The sequence below is a fragment of the Labrus bergylta genome, chromosome 9 (genome assembly GCF_963930695.1).
Source record: "Labrus bergylta chromosome 9, fLabBer1.1, whole genome shotgun sequence".
In the NCBI taxonomy this organism is placed as follows: domain Eukaryota; kingdom Metazoa; phylum Chordata; class Actinopteri; order Labriformes; family Labridae; genus Labrus; species Labrus bergylta.
This window is the reverse complement of record NC_089203.1, coordinates 17,398,439-17,417,645: the sequence shown is the minus strand read 5'-3', so window position 1 is coordinate 17,417,645 and position 19,207 is coordinate 17,398,439. Positions and strand designations below refer to the sequence as shown.

Sequence of the window (19,207 nt, the reverse complement as noted above, 5' to 3'; positions counted from 1 at the left end):
GGGGGGGGGGGGGGGTGCTCTTGATTGGCAATACACCGTTTTCAAATGTAAGAACAGCAACCATAATGAATTGTCTGTGAAAAGCTTATACAATCAAATGTCATCTATTCTTAGCACTTAGTTTTTCTGTTTACAATTCTGGTTCACATAATCATTGATTTTGTAGCAGATGGTGGGCTCGTTCAACAGTACTTGTGTGCACTATATTAAAAGGTATTCAATAGTCTTCCACTCTCATGAGGATTACCTATTGACAGCAGCTTTCCATATGATGCAGTCCACATCAACACTACTCTAAGCTACCACCCTTATCACGAAAGCTGTGGCTAAATTAAAGCCTTTCTTATAAAAAATACAGTAGACCCAAAAAGTGGCGAGTGCGTGTAAGTAGCATAACAAATGCTGACTGAAGGTCATCAGTTTTTGTCCCAAAAATGTTTTTGTGTTGCTTTTGTTTAAGTAAAGAAAATAGTATCATTTTGGGTTAAGAGTTTATAAAATGAACCCAAGACACTGTTTCATTTCATAGTTTTATATATATATATATATATATATATAAAAAAAATAAAAAATAAAAAAAAAACAATCTTCCCCTATCCTATAGTGCACCAAGATAAACATAGAGATAATTATTCTTCAACTGCTGGACTTGGATGTTTTAATGTAAAAACAGACACTCCAGGAAAAGCAAATTCCACATGCTGTCAGTGAACATTTTCTGACTCAGGGTGTGCTGGTGGCCAAAGGCTTTTAAAACAAAGACCATGAATGTCAGCATTCTTTTTTCAAGTTCAGGCATTTTTCCTTTTTAATCCTTATGTCCTGTTGTTTTAAATGATACATTGAGAAAAACACTTTTTTTTTATATAGATATAAATAGTGTTGAAACAAAATGTGGCTTCATGCTGTTGCATGTGAGTGGTGTATAATCATTTCTAGACCGCATTCTCAATCAAAACAAGCTCCTGATTGGCTCACTGCTTGAGGCAAAGTAGCAGTATGAACTTCTGTTTTGATCAATGTCCACGATTCACTAAACAGACTTAGTTTTAAAATGACAAGAAGGAGGAAAAAACTCAAGCTATGCTTCGTCACTTTTTGATGTCTCTTGTGCCACAAGAAATAAAACAAAGATCTATTGAATTTTTTAATTCATTTGTATTATGTCAAAATCATCAGTCGCTAATCATATAGGATGAAATTACATTTTGTTTCATAATAAAAGATGTGTACTTTATATCCATATCACAAGTTGTTTTGTCTTTTGTGAAATGTTGCGTTTGTGGGTCCATGTAACTTAAAAAGCTGCTTGAGATCCAGATGGTCTAAATATTAACTTTGAGTAAATGTGTCTTGGCTGTGAGAGGTGCAGAGATTATGACTCAAACTGTAATTGGAAGGGCTGTAAAAAATTGCTTTTTCCTGCATCATTGCCCTCCTGGAAATGAACACAGTCACGTTTTTTTGATGCGGTGTGGATCAAGGATAGATACTAATTCCTGAGTATTATGCAGATATATGAAAATGTAATTAATAAAGACTAATTGACCAAAAAGTCAAAGTCAGCTGAGTCTGTAATAAGACATTAAATCAGGTAATTAACTAAGCAGTTGCCCTAAAATCCATTAAATAGACTGACGTGTGGAGACAGATGCTCTGACTTATTAAAAGAAAACTGGATTCAGGGTGAGAAGTTAGCAACCAGTTATAGCAGGATTTCAACTGCTCATCACTAAAATCATCCGGGTTCATTAAGCACTATAATGTGATACCTATAGATGTGTCTGCTGGACTTGAAACAGCATTTAGACACCCTGTGAGCACCTAAATGCCAGGATATTCACATATTTAGGCCAACTCTGAATGATCTCTCTCTCTTTTTTTCCAGTGGACGGAGCAATCCACCGTGCTGCAGGTCCCATGCTTAAAAAAGAGTGTGCTTCCCTCCGCGGCTGTAAGACCGGAGAGGCGAAGATAACTTGTGGCTACGGGCTCCCAGCAAAGTGTGAGTACAACGTGTAGTTCCAGCTAGACTTGAGTGACACTGCTGGAGGTTTCTCAGGACTGTTTTTGGTTTTGATAGCGTGGGAAAGTTACGAAGTGTTTTGCCCTAAATATACAAGAAGCACAATAGATTACAAATACCTTGGTGTAATAAAAAGCAAAGAAACAAAAAATTTGCCTTATTTTTTGTTTCTTTGCTCTGTTTTCCAAATATGGAGCTGGACGCTTTTCTTCTTATTTAAAACTCATGAACAGAACAGGAGTTTTTTCTTCGCTGCTCAAACTCAACCAACAGAAGAAACTCATCTTGGTATCCATAATGTCACTGGCGGCCTTCCATTTATAGCAGAGTAAATGGCACTCAATTATTAAGTTCACTCCATTGCAGCGTGTATAATGTGATGAAACTGAAGATTCAACATGACAGAAAAAGCTTTTCAAGGTGTTTTAGTTCCAAAGAAAATCTTCTCCTGCTCTGATGCCTAAAAAACGACATGTGACTGTGAGGGAGAGCACCAGCATCTAGACATTAATAAGAGAAAGTCTGTAGCTAAACTCACGTTTTATCCTCTTTGAAGATACTGATGATGCAGTATAAAGGGGTAAGTCTTTAGTTCTGTTTCATCGCATGCTGTCACTGATTTTTTTTTCATTTTATTAAGTAAGTCATTAAAGGGTGGAATAAAAAAATCACAGTCGTGTTTTCGGCACAAATGCACAAACAACTCCTAGGCCATTCAAACATACTGGCTTTGTGTTCAAGTTGGCATCATTTTTGTTTTCATTTCTTCTTTGTTGAGACCCAAAGTTTGGCAATGCTAAAAAGTGGCATTTTTCCCACCCATGGCACTGATTGGCTAATCTTAAATCTGCCTCTAGCTGTTATTAGAGTCATTACTTATACCTGAGAAACTATGGTTTGATGTCACAATGCCAGATGAGTCAGTCAATTCAGAGTTGGCGTAATCAAAGTTTGAAAAAGCCAAGAACACATTCTAGGCAACAGATACTGACTTGTGTCAAACAAAACCAAAAGAACAGACAACATCTTGTTCTTGCTGTATTTTCCTCAGTTTTTTACCTCCTTACGGTTTATGTCACAAACTCTGAGTGGGCACAGACCTCAGAATGGGAACTACTCACTCAATTGACCTTTTTTTGTTGCAGTAATAGCTTAACACATAAGTTGCATAAGAAAATAATTATAGGAATGAAGTTAATGAAGTTTTTTTCCGGGAATTGGATTTACAAAAGAAACTCACTTAAAAACAGTTAACACATGTTGAGAGTAATTCTATAGGTTCTCCAAATTGTTTTGTTGCTCCACAGGGAGCTGTGCAAAGTCTGATAAATTACCTCAAGTGATTTCCCTCAGAGTCATTGAGGCGGGGGATAAAGACAAAATCAGGGATTGTGGAGTTTGAAAAAGAGCTAACCAGACCTCCATAGCCTCATTCTCAACTACGCTGCGGGCTAGTGACACAGAAATTAGGATCAGAATCAGCTTTATTGGCTTTGTATGTCTACAAACACAAGGAATTTAACTCAGCTGAACTATGCTCTCCATGTACAAACATTAAACATAAAATATTATTATAACAATACACTAATATGTACGAGCCTACATAAGCCAATAAGGCAGTGGTGAGGAGTGCAAAGGATGCTGATGTAAACTTGATAATAAATGATGTTATACTGTTACAGATGGGCAGCATTTACATTAAAGCAGTAAAATAGAATAGATTAATGTCAGATAAGGAGGATAATAATATATACATTTCAAAGTATGTGTCCATAAAATGAATATAAATGATCTTATGTTTCTACACTTGGTGCAGTGGTTGTTGTGTCTCAGGGTTATTGCACAGTGATTGTTCTAGCTATGTGTATGTTTATCCTTTATCAGATTGACAGCCTGTGGGAAGAACCTGTTTTTGTATCTGGTTGTTTTGGCATACGGTGATCTGTAATGCCTACTGGAGGAGAGAGGTTTAAACAGTATGTGTCTAGATTATGGTGGTGTAAAACGTTATCGGCAGCTCCTGAGGGCAGGTTGAACATTCTGATCTGATTCAGGAAGTACAATCTTTGCTGGGCCTTTTTCCTGGTGGTGTTTATGTGGGAGGTCCACTTTAGGTCCCGGGAGGTTGTGGATCCCAGAAACCTGAAAGTGCTAACAGTAGACACAGTGCTGTTGAGTATGGTGAGGGTGGGGGGTGTAGGGGGCGGGGTTGCTCCTGAATTCCACTGTCATCTTCACGGTCTTGAGCAGGTTTAGCTGCAGGTGGTAGGAGCACACCAGAGGACCAGCTGTTTCACCTCCCGTCTATAAGTACACATATCACTATCCCGGATGAGATCGACGACAGTGCTGTCGTCTGCAAACTTGAGGAGTTCGACAGAAGGGTCCCCTGAGGCTCAGTCGTTGGTGTAGAGGGAAAAGAGCAGATGGGGGAGGACGCTACCCTGGGTGGCGCCAGGGTGCTGGATGGGATGCTCGCCATCCTCACCTGCTGCCTCCTGTCAGTCAGGAAGTTGGTGATCCACTGATAGGCGCTGTCAACTGGGTCAGTTTGTGGTGGAGGACATCCAGGATGATGGTATTGAATGCCAAGCTGAGGTCCTCAAACAGGATCCATGCATAGGTCCCCGGGGAGTCAGCCGTAGGTGTCGCAGGATGTAATGCAGTCCCAGACTGACTACATTTTCCACTATCTGTTTTCACTGTAAGTACCGGTAAGTAAAATGCAGGGGGTCGAGCAAGGGGGCCTGTGAAGTCCCGCAGGTGGCTGACAGACGTCATGTTGATATCAGACTGTAGTCATTCCTGTGATGGAGGGTTTCTTGGGGTGTGATGATGTTTGAGTGTTTGAAGCAGGATAAGACTTCATACAGCTCCAGAGGTCTGTTGACGATCAGAGTGAACATAGGGGCCAACTAAATAATTAACTACTACTAGCATAAAACCCACCCATATCTGAACTTTTGGCCATGTAGATGCATTGTGGGCAATGTAGGCTTCAGGTGTGGAGAAGGAAAAACATATTACATAAGAAGGAAAGGTAATACCTGTGGTTCTGTAGCATCAATCTCGTCATATATATGATCAGGGCGCAATTCTAAAACAGTGGAGTATTGTTGTGCTAGCAAGACTGAGTAACCTGACAGACTAACCAGTACTTAAGTCTTTGAATCAGTTATATACAGAATCTCCCTTCTCTCATAAAGTGTTAAGTGTTGTTGACAGTTCAAAGCTTTCCCATGCCGTTACATGACACTCAGTAACACAATCCAATCTTCTCCAGCATGTTTTTGCCACTGCAACGACACACATACAGATATGAACGACACCAATCCCATCAATGCCTTAACCAAGCTTTGTATATCATAATGACCACCCAGTGTGTGTGTGTTGAGAAAAAGAGATAAAAGCAACTCTGAGAGTGTGTGATAACAGCTTGCGGTTCAACAGTGAGTTTAAGTTCACAGAGAAAGACGGAGAGAGAAAAAGGAAGAGAAGAGAAGATGATGAAGTCGAGCTGGAGGCAGGATGGAGAGTAAGAGGAGAGATAGATAAGGAGCGAGTGGAAGAGCGGTAGAAAAAAAATAAAAAAAATGAAGCAGGTTTGGGGAGGGGACAGATGTGAGGGGAGTGGGAGACAGGAGGGAATTAGGAGCAGATGAGTTCTTACATTGTCTGATCTTTGTTGGTTCACTTTTTCAACTTTGAGGATATTTATTGTAATATTTGTCTGTGTCAATGCCGCTTAGTGTCGGTGTGTGTGCATATTGGTGTGTTACCTCGTGTGGATGTGTATTTATACCTTGAGGAAATACTCCATTGCACAACCTTGTACTCTGCCTTTCTGGGCTGTGGTTACTTGTGTCATACTGTAGCTGCAGTAAGTGTATCATTGTGGGTTGTCTGTCAGGTCTTATCTTTCTCCTACCTGTAACTGTCTGTCAACATGAGATCCGTGTGACTGACTTCATTTCTGACTCAGTGACTGACTAAGTGTTTGTGTGCGAGTTGTTGGATTTTGTTCGTGTGGCTGTTCCTCAGCATGAGGTACAGGAGAGTGGCCTTGCAGACAAAACATCAAGTCCCAAGAATAATTCAACATGCATCTGCTCAGATACTTAAACACGCGCAACAGGGCTTGATTACCTCTCTGCAGGAGGGAGAGAGAGGCGAGACGGCAGTGACAGCGGCAGAGCAAAGGAGGGATAACAAAGCAGGCACAGGACGAGGTGGAAAAGAGCGGGATGTGAAAATGGAAGACGACAGGAGGGTGGCAGAGACGGTGACAGACAGGTCCAATCTCAAAGACAGCACTTTGATGTTGATTTGTATGGGTTTGCCACCAGATGTGGGATTTCAAGAGTGTCTGACGCATGAGTTGCCAAATAGTCCAGAGGACCTGCTGTCAGCCCTCTTTGCATAGAGTCCATCGATGATCCCGCAGCCACTTAGCCAGTAGCAACCCAGAAATGTAACCTAGCAACACCCGGAGTGCATGGCACTCTACGTCTGCTATTTAGCAAGAGTCACAAGCAGTTTAGGGATGTGGGCAAATGACAGATGGAAAATATCAAGCAGGCCTGGCCTAAAATCCCACATGAACCAAACTTAGAGGCAGTTAAATCAGCAATCTATCAACTTTGCTGTAATTAGGAGTAAATTAAAAGTGGAACTGTTTAAGATCAGTCTGAGTGTGATTTTCCGTGCGTAAATTATTGTGTTGCTCACTGTGAATCAGCTGCGAGCAGTAAAAGGCGATCCCGTGTGTTTTGTGGTTGCCAGGGCCAAATGTGTTGTCCAGACGACCCAGAGTCCCAGAGCTCACCTGTGTACCGATAAACACGGCTGTAAGCCTGCTAACCTTATCCCCAGTCTGCCCTCGCTCCCCTGCTGAGCACACAGATACAACATAGTGACACATCAGGGAGGGGAAGGGCAGGGGGGGGGGATGTCTAAGGATTCTGAGAGAAAGATTGACAGATCAGAACCATTATCACCGTTCCTTTGAATTATCTTTCACCTTTGTTCTCTAGGGATAGAAACGTTAGTCATGTGATCCATTGTTAAAATAAAAATATTGATCATAGAAGCTTCAAGATTAACCACGGTACATTAAGTAATAAAATATGAAAAAGATAGGAGCGTGCGTTTATCTCAAAACAGGAAATCTTTGCTTATTTCATATATCTTTAATGAGGGTTTAAGAAGACTAACTTTAACTGCACTTTTAAAGTATCCTCTTCTATCGCTTTATTTCTTCTCGTGCCAATCACTTCATATTTGCTCTGTAGGCGTGTGAAGAAGAATATCAGTGTGTGGAGGGAACTGATTGGGGAGGGCGAGAGTATCGAAGTTGGAGGTAAAGAAAGATGGAGGTGAAAAAAAAAAAACAGAGCTGGAAAGCCTTTAGATAGAAACAAAGTGCTGAAGGAAATAGAGAGATACAAAGCAAGAGAGATATCACTCTGTCAAAAAGTGCCTGTTATGCTCCCCCACTCATCCCTCCTTGCCTCCCCTATCCCACTTTCTGCTCCCTCGGTGGCCAATTACCACTAATTAAAATCCTCACTGCAGCTCTCCCAGATTCCCCCTCTTCCTCTCCTCCAAGACCTCCATCTCTGTGCCTCGCCCGTCGCCTTGTTGCTCTCTCTCTTTCTGCCTCTGCGTATCTTTGAAGACAAGGTGCCTCTGCCATTGCAAGTCAACAACTTGAACACCTTGTTTCCTCCTGTTTTTCCGATCCTCTTCCTCTCCATCTACTTCCTCACCTCTTTACTTTTTGGCTCCTCTTTACTCCTTAATATCCCCTCCTTTAACCCTCTTCTTCATCTTTGTCCCTTAACAGCTCATCTCTCCTCCATCCCCTTCCCCTTCTGCTCACCCTCCCCATCTCACTCCCCCTCGTGCTCTGCTTGTATCATTTTCTTCATCAGCACTGAGGTTTCTGTAGTTGTGCCAGGAGACTTGACAAGGCTCTGGGCTAAAGACTATAACACTCGCACTGTGATACCTTGCTAGTTTTTTCTTCTTCTCTATTTTTTGACAAGGTTGTCGACATCTCTGCTTCTTCCTGCCTTGGCGTCAGCAGTGAGATCCTTTGAGGTGTTAAAAAGCTGCCTCTGCTGATGAGGAGAAGCGTGATGATGATGATGATGATGATCACAGCAGCAGCTTTGGTGTTAATACATTCAGTTAATTCATACGCCTTCAAGGAGAAAAAAGGTTTTGTTTTTTTTAAAGCTTCAGTGTTGCTGGGATCAGAAGAAGAGTTGGAGAGCAGTCCTGAAAGGGAGTAAAGAACCCCTTTGCTGCACTAAGAGAATTAAATCCGCTCCTTTTTTTTTTCACAGCTGCACCATGTCCCCTTCTTTTCCCCCTCTCTTCTTGTGCTCCTGTTTAGAATAACTGCCGCCCTGTCTTTCTCAGAGAAAGATGGAAAGAGATAGGCAGAGCCGTAGGGGCCTTTATAAGACCCGAGCCTTCCTTTTGTGCCAAAGCCAGGGCCTGGATTTTAGAGCCTATCCGCTTGGGTGAGTACAAACTGAGGGTGGGCGCACAAAGGAGCAGCTAGCCTTTTTCCTGCCTCCTGCTTTAAAGGAGGATAAATAAAGGCCAGAGACAGATGGAGGTAAGAGAGAGAGAGAGAGAGGAGAGAAAAAAAAGGGGGGGAGGGGTAGAGGATGAACGGATGAGTGGTTGTTGAGTATGAAAAGCAGGAGCAGCGCCTTGTGGCCTCCCAGGTAAGAATGGTGGGAGGCCTCGCTGGGAGGAGAGAGAGGGAGAGGAAGTGGGGCTGAGCCAAAAGAAAAAGGCTCGTATGACAATACTCTGGAAAAAGAAAAAGAAAGCTGAAATGGCAGACAAAAGGAAAAGTGGGGTGGGTGTCACCGGATGACACTCATTCAAGTTCGCTTAAGGCTCACAGCGGTGTGACGGCCACTTATGGGAGAGAAGGAGCATGCACGCACCTACACACACACGGAGCTTCTTTCTCCCATTATTTTGCATAAATGTGCAAGGCAAATCAGGTGTGATGAAAATAGTTCCCCGCCTCCTCACAGTTTCCCTTTTTTTGCTACCTGTCTGCAGTGTCAACTTTTCCCCTTTCTTTCTTTTTTCTTTTTTTAATGTTGTTCGACTGTTTTATTGTAGTCTTTGCAAGTAGATTAAACAGTTTGATTGGACAAGTGTAGCAGTATGTTTTTATGAAAGTGTCTCAATACCATCTGTTAGGAATGTGCTTTGTGTTTTAATTAGGTCATGTTGTGTTTTTTCACACATTGATCAAAGAAGTAATTTATTTGAATAAATCTGATGAGCAGGACCGTTTTCTCAGGTTGAAAACTGAAGAAAAAAAACACAGAGGACTTTAGCACCTTGTGAGGAGAGCGACTGTCTAAAAGAAACAACATGGTGATAGTTCAGAATAAAATAATTTACAAATAAAATACATCTAAAGAGAAGACAGGTTTGCACGTTTCACTTAGTTTATATTACATATTTTATACATGAATTACATATTTATGCAGCGGTTTTAATCATAGTGGCTTCAGAGTTGAGAGCACTCCCAATTTTTTTTAATCACCTTAACTCCAGACTCCCTCTCATACCCTTCAAAATGCAGAAGTTGAGTCCTAAAGTCCCTTACATCAGGTGGTGCTAAAGCCAGCTGCCACCCCCAGACTCTCTCTGACAAGTCTAAAAACAACAGTGAACTCTTAACACCAATCAACCGATTCTTGTTAGTCAAATTAAAATGGAATTTCAAGAAATGTATCTTGAACGAAGATAACATTCTTATTCACACACACGCACACGCACACATGCACACTAAATATATGGTCATAGATTGGTAGGTGACCTTTAACTTCAACAGGTTTAACTGTAACGTCAAAATGTAATGAGCTTAACTATTGGAAAATAAAAATAGTCCTAGGAGAAGGGAGTAGGTATCAACATGCATGAAAGACCCACACACACATATTTTTTTAATGATCTCATATAATATATATAGTTTAGATTTAATGAACTGAATATATTATTATAAATACAAGCCTGTGGTGAAATAATGGTTACTTCACTTGAATAAAGATTCCCCTCATGTCTAAGTTCAATATAATTCACTTTTAATTGTTTATTATTTGTCCGAGAGAATTGTGTTTGTACATTATCTGACAGCTAGGATATGGCTAAATTTGAAAAGCACAATTTAATCTAAAAAGAAAGAAGATGAACTTTTAAATTGACTCTTTGTTAAAAGTAAATTCAGTGTAAATACAGAGTAAGTGGTGATGATATCAGAAATGTCCTGGAGAAATGTATATTTGGTCAATCTACACATAAAAGGAGACAAACTCTGCAACTTTGATTCATAAATGTGTTTGTGTGATAGGGAGAGAGTTAATTTATGAACATCAGTGTGTAAATACACGTGTTACAATGTATGACATCCGTAGTGTCTATACAGGTAAAGAAGAAAGAAAAATCTGTGCAAAGACACAATCAAAACATCACAATACATTGTTCAACTTAACATACAAATGTAAAAAGCTCTTTCAAATGTACACAGTGTAGCTAGCTGTTCCATCATTGCATAGAAAGCCAGAAAAGATTAAAACATTCAAACGTGGTTGGACAAGTCTGTGAGCAAGAGGAGAGAACAAAAGGCTGAAGATTTAAACATTCAGCGAGAAAACTGCTCAATTAACTTACATGACATTCAGCTCAAATCAAATCACTGTGCAGAATACCTTATTACCATCTGACGACTCTTGTTCAGAGCATTTGGAAACACCCACTGCAGGGTAGACATTTAAAGGCCTGGCAACTGTTTAACAATAGTTAAACAGGATTCCCTCCTGTGTGTGGAAAATATTCCCTTTCAGACCCACAGAAGCAAGGACACAATATGTCACAACAAAATGCACAACTGCAGAGTAATGACGGCCATTAATCCATACTACACACTAACATCCATCTGCAGGCAGCTTTAAAAGTCTATTTTACATATCATAAACCAACACATGTGCACATGCTCCTGTAATGATAATGTGGGAACATTTAACCTCGACGAAGGAAGATAAAAAGTGGTCATTACATGCCTGCTTTTCTGCACTGCTTGCATCTAACCCAGTGACGGCTGCTGTTGGCTATAGACGGCATAAAACGGCTTGTTCCTGTTATGTGCAAAATCAGCATGAATGAGCTGGTCTGTTAAGTTTCTCCCTCATTAATCAACAAACAGCCAGAGACTGAAAAACACTTTAGAAACACTTCAGAAAACGGCCACAAACTGACTCTGACAATCTGAGCTGAACACAAACACACCTCAGGACATTTCTGTCATACTGTATATTTTTTTAATTTGAAAGTTTTAGAAAATCTTAATCAAAGGGCAGGTTGTCCATTAATCATTGGTGTGCAGGTGAAGAGTTTGAGCAAGACCCTGGCTTATTGGCGGTTTATTTGAAGGAGAGTGGCTGATATATTGTAGGTTAGCTATGTCTGTTGTGAGCATGTTTGCATTTGTAAGCAGAGGAAAAAGGTGGAGCGCTCTTGAATAAAAGCACCATCAATTTTGCAGTCCAAAGGTTACATGCATTTTCAAGATACACATACTTAAACTCAACAAACTCAGGGGCCTGATCCATGAAATTATATCTGTAAATTCACAATGAAATTGTGTGTAATTTTGCAACATGGCCCTCCTGAATCCAAAATAATCTATATTATATGATTTTTTTAAATTGCTGCAAAATTGTCTCCAATTCATTTAAGAGTAGTTTATGGCTAGCTGGTCCTTCAACTGATCTGTAATTGGTGTGAAAGCATAGCAAGTACACCCAGTGTTCTTTCTGTAAAAAACAGCACATGCTGAGTGAGAGAGCATGTTTAAAAAGAATAATTTTTCTCAGTCAGTGTTCTGATAAAACAGTCTTTTAATGTGTGTATTGCACATATTCACATCAAAATAACCATTGTTTGCCCGTGCAGCCTTGTTAGGGATGAAAGCTTTTCTTTGGTCTGAACTTGAAAGCCACACGTGTGCCAGGTTCTGTTTCAGCAGATTCAATCTCTGCGCATGTGTCTTACTTCCACTCCCACATTTCACCACAACTGAACATTTAATAATCCATTTGCACATCTTAACTGGAGCCCTCTTCACCATCATTAAACCTGTCAATGAGAGCACAAGAAAGAGGAAGGGCAGTTTCACTGTGTTGCATCAGTGAAGTTCTCCAGCAGCACCAGATCAGCTGCGGCCCGCAACACCAGTTCAACACTTGAACCTGAAAACCATCGTCATGGTGATATCTCTATCATCACAGTTCAACATCAGAAAGATGGTCATTGATTTCATTTATTCTCTCGCAACTCGCTCCTTGTGGACTCTTAGTCCGAGGTCTCAGTGAGGTGGGCACTAATGTACATGTAAAATATTTTACACCCAACTGCTTCTAATATTTGACTTCTGAGCTGACAGAATTCTGAGGAAATTATCCTTGTTTCATTATTCTCCTTGCTTCTACAAATCATCATTTCAACAGGCCTCAACTCAGCCCCAAATCAAAAATGCTTCCTTTGCCAAGAATAGCTTCTCGCTATGCTGAAGCTAAAAAACAAACAAATAAAATGACATGCCTGACAATGAGCACAGCTTGACATCTCCAGACCTTGTTCTTGTCATTAAGGTTTTAGATACATTTTTATATCTCCCATACATTTTGTGGTGAGAGAAGAGAACTCACCTCATGTGAAATGCTCCTACAACTTTGTGGGTCAGATAGAGAACAAAGGGGGGGTGCCCTGATGTACAAATCAGGTCTATAAAGAAAATGTTTTCTGTGTCAATAAGAAGAATTTGATTGGCCTATACAGAGCCATGATCTTAGTCCCATCCAGCACTTTTGGGATGAACTGCATGACCACGTGCTGATCCCCCAACATGACTAAACCTCTTTGCGGTTGTAAGGCAGCCAAACTGCTGCAGTCAGGTCCCAAAATAATGTGCTAAATCTTCCAAAAACGGTGCATCAATCAATCAAAAATAATGTTAAGAGTCTCCACATGCTTCTGCTCATGTTTTGTACACTTTGAAATCACTGAATGAGATGACTCTTTTTGTTAGCAAGCGCTTACAACCGCCTCATGTAATCACAGCAGATGATTGAGTATGTTTTCTGCATTTTAAACACACACACATAACACATACAGACACATATCCACACACTCATATTCACTCTCACCCTTTAACACCGCTCCTCACACACACACTTCATAACACACCACCTAGCGCACCTTCTCCTTCACACATAAATCCCTCACACATCCTTACATGCTCTGCTAGCTTTCCATCTCCCCATCAACCTCCCCCTGTGCCCCCCCCCCCCCCCCCCCCCCCTGTTTCTCTCTCATTCTGTCTTTCAGGGTAATGTGAGCCAGCGGCCGTAACACTTGGGTGGGGAAGGGAGGAGGGGATGGGGAGGTGGTGTTGATGTATGGTGGAACTAAAGCAACCCTGCCGATCGATAATGTAAACAGGAGCGAAGAGAGGCAGTAAATAAGGCCGGCTCCTGACAGAACTGTCTACCTCAGGTGACGGAGAGAGAAGGGGGAAAGAGGGAGGGGGGGGGAGGGAGGAATATGTAATGGAGGAGTGTAGGGAGGGAAAAGGATGAAGGGGTAGGTGGGATAATGGAGGGATGAGAGCGACAAGGTAGGATGATGGGAGGGTGAAGGATGGATAAAACAGGAGAGGATAGAAGGATGGTGACGGCTGGATGGAGGAGAAGGTAATAGGGGTGAGAGGAGAGGTGGGTGACTGGATGAGGTAATGGGGAAGGAGGGAGGGACGGAGGGAGGGACGGAGGGAGGGAGGGAGGGAGTGACGACAAAGGACGTGGAGAATGAAACAAAGATGGATTGAGTGGAAGGGAAAAGGAAAGAAGAGGAAGAGAGGGGAATAAAAAGAAAGAAAGCAGAGATGGATTTTTTTTTTTTTTTTAAACAGGGCCGAAAAGGTGGGGACAAAAATCTCCATGTAATTATACATTTTGATTCAGTTTTAGAAAAGCTCTGCCTTTACTCCGGTGTGAGTTAGAAAAACTGTGTTTCAGCAACATTAGGCACATGACATGCAGATGAATGACCAGCAAGTGACCAGTGTTGAACCAAACCTGTCCTGCACATATAGTTTTGCACACACACACACACACACACACACACACACACACACACACACACACACACACACACACACACACACACACACACACACACACACACACGACCGAGTTGTGAACCTAGATATACCACTGAGTGCTCAGCTGATACATTGGCATGGCTGAACGACTGTTCCAAAGCACATGCTCACTCTTGACTCCTGACTTCTGAGAGGAGAGTAAACACACACGTGACAACATAAACAATAACACAACACACACATAAACAAAACAATAATCTACCAAATTGATGCTACTTCTCCTTTGCATGTATTGCCTTTTCTTTCCTCGTGTGTGTTAGTGTTTCTCATGGTGCGTATAGTTCACTTATTCACGTGTCCTAATCTCTCTCGGTTGCTATCTGCTGCATCCTCAAACACTATAAATAATACTCTTGCCGCTCACCAGGCGATGATTCACAATAGTGATTCATCCTATTGCCTGTTCTCAGAAGCTCTTAAATTCACAGTTTAAAAACTACTGTCTTTCCCCCTGTTGTGACAGTGTAAGGTTGGGTTTTTAACACTCTCTGACAACTGAAGAGTCTTAGAACTACAATAAGATCTAAGTTATGTTGAAGCATCCTTGCCTTCATATTGCCTTGTATATTGCTGTAAAAAGGGATTTTGTATTAGAATATGTGTTTAATGAGGCCAAGACAAAGAAAAATACAACTGCAGTTACAGCTGTAGGAGTAGTCTGTATTTCCTATATTAAATGTAGGTGAATTAATAATGTGATGATGTGATGATTGTAGGGCAGAAACAGTTGTTGGATTGGTCAATTATTTTATCTGTTGAGGAAATTTGTAAGACTTGACTTCACACAAGAATGATTCAGGAGAATCAAATGGCTTAAGATGAAGAAAGTTTATATATAAGATAAATACTCGTGAGGACAATTACATAAAAAGCGCACATGTGAACTTGGGTTCTGCCAAACCAAATCTGCAAGACCTTCACTGGAGGCCCTCTATATCAAAAAGACAATACTAATGTCAGGCTCATATTACCCCACCTAAACGAGGATGTGATGTCTAAAACAATTGTCAGCAGACACTAAGTCCACCAAACATTGCAGATATGAGTGAACTTGACCACAGCTCACTTTATCAGCAGTGAGTAAACCAAATGATGTCTGTACATCTAAATCTAAATAGGTAGATAAATTCCACCACACTATCAACAGAAAAGTGTTTTTCATTTTGTTAAACCTGACGTTAGAAGCATGTGTCTCCCCTTTATGGCAAACTTTCTTCTTAGAAGTTGACTCCCTTCTCTAAAAGTAGTTTGTTTTGTATTTGGAGCATCTAAACGCCTCTCTTGTACGCTTCTTAGATTCTTCACCATTAGCTGCACCACCCTGCTGGTTGGTGTAGTTGTCTTCACTACTGGTTCACAATACCGAACCAGCCCCCAGTCTTTCAGCTCTGACAAACAGATTATTACTGTTTGATATAAAACACATAAGTGTGAGTATTTCATTGCAGGAGTGGAGCCACATGAACATGAACATGAAGCTTGATTCGATTTCTGTGATCTCTTGTGTGAGGTTTTCTAATGTAATGTAAAAGTCTAAAAATCAGGCCTCACATCAATTTTAAAGCAAATCACCAATGAATCGCTACTCGAGCTCCTTACAAATGTGATTATGTGCATATTTACATGTTTATAGTTGTACAATAGACCTCTTTGATTTTGGATTGTCCATCAGACAAATACAGCAATTTGTCAAAATGTCACCTGGGGCTCTAGGTAATTAAAATTTACATTTTCTACAAATTATTTATCATTTATAAAGAAAAAGCAGCCCACGTATTTATGCACATTAATGCAACACCTAACTGTAGAAAACAAGAGGGTCATCGCTCTGAACATCACTTTTAGGTCTCAGTCTCTTCCTTTTATTTGTTCTGAAGAGTTTGATCCAGCATGTAGTTAAATGTGAATGAACAAAATAAGACGGTTGAAACCCTTTGCACTCACCGACCATAAAAGACATAATGTAGAAAGAGAATAGACCAGGACATTACTGTTAGTGGAGCTTTATCTAATGGGCCTGCAGTGCTCATTGTAGTGGTTAAAACACTCACTGAAATGAGCACCTACAGACTGAGCTGAGATTTGACAAGTGTGGATTAAGAGCACCACAGGAGATGGTGTGTGTGTGTGTGTGTGTGTGTGTGTGTGTGTGTGTGTGTGTGTGTGTGTGTGTGTGTGTGTGTGTGTGTGTGTGTGTGTGTGTGTGTGTGTGTGTGTGTGTGTGTGTGGGGGACTGAAAAGTCTACACAATGTCTCACACTCAATGTAAGTTGAATAGACAATATATGAGGCAGATCAAGGCAAAAATCTATTAAGATCACAAAGAAGGAGGTGTCATTGAAATGTGTGATTAGTGGACTCAAAATCCACATTCTTCTCATGTAATGAAACATGTGATATAGCTTAATTCTTTGATAATCTATGCGATTGGTGAATATTAGAGTCTCGAAGCCATCAACAGCTTTGATTCGAGCCCCATACTTTCTTTCTGTGCAAATTCACGCAGTGCAAGTGGTTTCTCAGGGAGCACTCGCTCCTTCATCAGCGAGTGTTTCAATGGAGGACTGTCATCTTATAAGTTCCTTTCAATTCAGATCTGTGGACTGAAGGCTGCACTCTTTAATACACTCTATGGTGCACACTTTCATCCACACGCTTGTGATCCTACAGGGACACAGAGGCATGGGAGCATATAGCTTTTGATAATCTATATGCCTTTAAGCTCCATGTCTTCTCTTCAATAATGTCAGCATGAGCAATATTTCTTCTTACATTTGGTGCAGGATGAAGGCAGCTATAGTGCTCAGCATGCACTATACTCTACGTTCAAATCCTTTTCCAAACATGCCTTTAAAGCTGCTATGATCAACATGTATAATTATAGTAACATAGTATAGTGACAATCTAATACAAATATTACTATCATCCTCATAAATCATGATAAAATATATCTCCCAGGCTGAATATAATTGTTTAGGTGCGCAGGCCATGTGCTGTAAAGGTTTTCTGGGAAGTTGATACAAGAAAACATTTAATGTTTTTCTTCTGTTTCTCCAGTTTGTATATGGGAGGAAAAGACTGGCTGCTATGCCCATCTTATAATAAATACTATAGTTATCATTATATATTAATCATCATCATATTTATTGCCAGAATCAGGAGTCCATTAGAAAACATTTATAAAGCAAACAAAAAAAAAGCACGGGGTAAAAAGACATACAGACAAAACATCACTAATATTATATAAGACAGCTGTACCAGTGCTGCCACAACAAATGTTTAATACTGTTTCAAATTCTTAAGTCAAAGATGACAAAACACGTAAAGGCTTTATATGAGATTTTTTGATCCAGCAGATGTCGCCCTTGAGCCCCAGCATGAAACCAAAACAACTCGCGGTGCATTGTTGTGTTAGCATGCTAATGCTAGCGATCTTTATTATTATGCTCGTATCTTCACACTGCATGTAAATTTACCCGAAATGATCGTGTTCTAGAAACACTGTAAAGCAGTGAGTACAGTATGTTATTCTTTTTTTCTTTAGTCCCTCAATTAAACAACTTTTATTCACGAGGGGAGGAGTCAGCCGGCCGTCCTGGCGATGTAAACAAAGTGAAGATAGGACTCTGAAAACTCTGAAAGCATCACAGACAGTGGGACTCGAGCGTTACACCCACTGTAGACAGTCATGACTCACAGAGTTATTTTCAGAGGATATACTTGATTTCTATCATATTTAAGTGTGAAAAATCGCATATTAAGCCTTTAATTGAAGCAAACTTGAACACACAGATATGACACATGCAGTTGAAGTGTGATGTTCACTTTCTGCTGAATGTGTTTTATCATGGGTGTCCGTACCAAACGATCCCCCGTAAATCCACTCAGAGATGACAGAGAAAGACGCCTTGTCCGAGTCATGAGTCCAGACGGTGAGAATTATCTCAATGTTACATTCCCCGCTGTCTGCTGTACAGGATGACAGTCTGTAGAGTGCTGTTCTTCACAAATGTAGAATAATGGATGATATAAAAACCATCAAAAATACTTTTTACTCATGGTTTTGAGTTCACCGAAACGTAAACTATGATAACTTAACCGATTGAAAATTAGACGCTGATTAAAAATTCGCCCAATCTATATGAGTACGAGTTTTTGTTTATGGATAAGTACAGGCTTTTTGATTCCAGCCTGAAAGAAAAGCTGGATGTCTAAAGTACAACTCTGAGATTAGTTTACTCATATTATCCTTTCTGGAATAAATGTCAATACTGCAATGAATAGAATAGATGAATGGAAGGGATTTATTCTGGGTGTGCGTGTGTGTGTGTGTGTGTGTGTGCGTGCGTGCGTGCGTGCGTGCGTGCGTGCGTGCGTGCGTGCGTGCGTGCGTGCGTGCGTGTATATGTTGAGGCATCTGTCCAGCTAGGCCTGAGTGTTGATATTCACGCTGAGAGCTACATGCTGAGTCTCATCAGAATGTGTGGCAGCGTTGGCATTGGCGTGTAGAGGCTGGTTTAACCACATTTCAGCTACAGCTCTCTGTCATCCTCATTCTCACTCTGTTTATTTTTCCTCTCTCTGTCTCCTCTGCCTTCAGCGCATGAACCCTTTATTCGATCAATTAGTCCATGTGAAATATTTCTCCTCAAAGACCTGGCAAGAAACAAAGCAGTCATTAACTTGACAAAGAAAAGAAAACACAGTTTGAATTAGTGGTGTGTTTCAGCAGCTACATGACAGGAAACCATTACACAAGTTTATTGGTTCAGATCAATTTGAAACACTTTGTGATATTGTTGCTGAAAACATGGACATATTTTAATTTTATAAAGGGGTTTAATAAAGAGATTGACGATTCCGTTTATTTGTCATTTTCTTTGTTTATCTGTAGACATAAAAGAGACTAAATGCTGTTC

At 40.6% G+C, this 19,207-nt stretch overlaps 1 protein-coding gene across 4 annotated transcripts in view; it reads left to right on the top strand.

The window, feature by feature from the left end:
* The window catches only part of macrod1 (mono-ADP ribosylhydrolase 1), a 111,379-nt gene that overhangs the window by 73,640 nt on the left and 18,532 nt on the right, over positions 1-19,207 (top strand). For 3 of the 4 annotated variants that reach the window (XM_065958757.1, XM_065958756.1, XM_020635762.3), the window contains exon 5: positions 1,889-2,005. The exons of the other annotated variant lie outside the window; for it this stretch is intronic. In XM_065958757.1, coding sequence (XP_065814829.1) covers positions 1,889-2,005 — 117 coding nt within the window. The remainder of the gene's footprint in view (positions 1-1,888; positions 2,006-19,207) is intronic. 4 annotated transcript variants of the gene reach the window in all.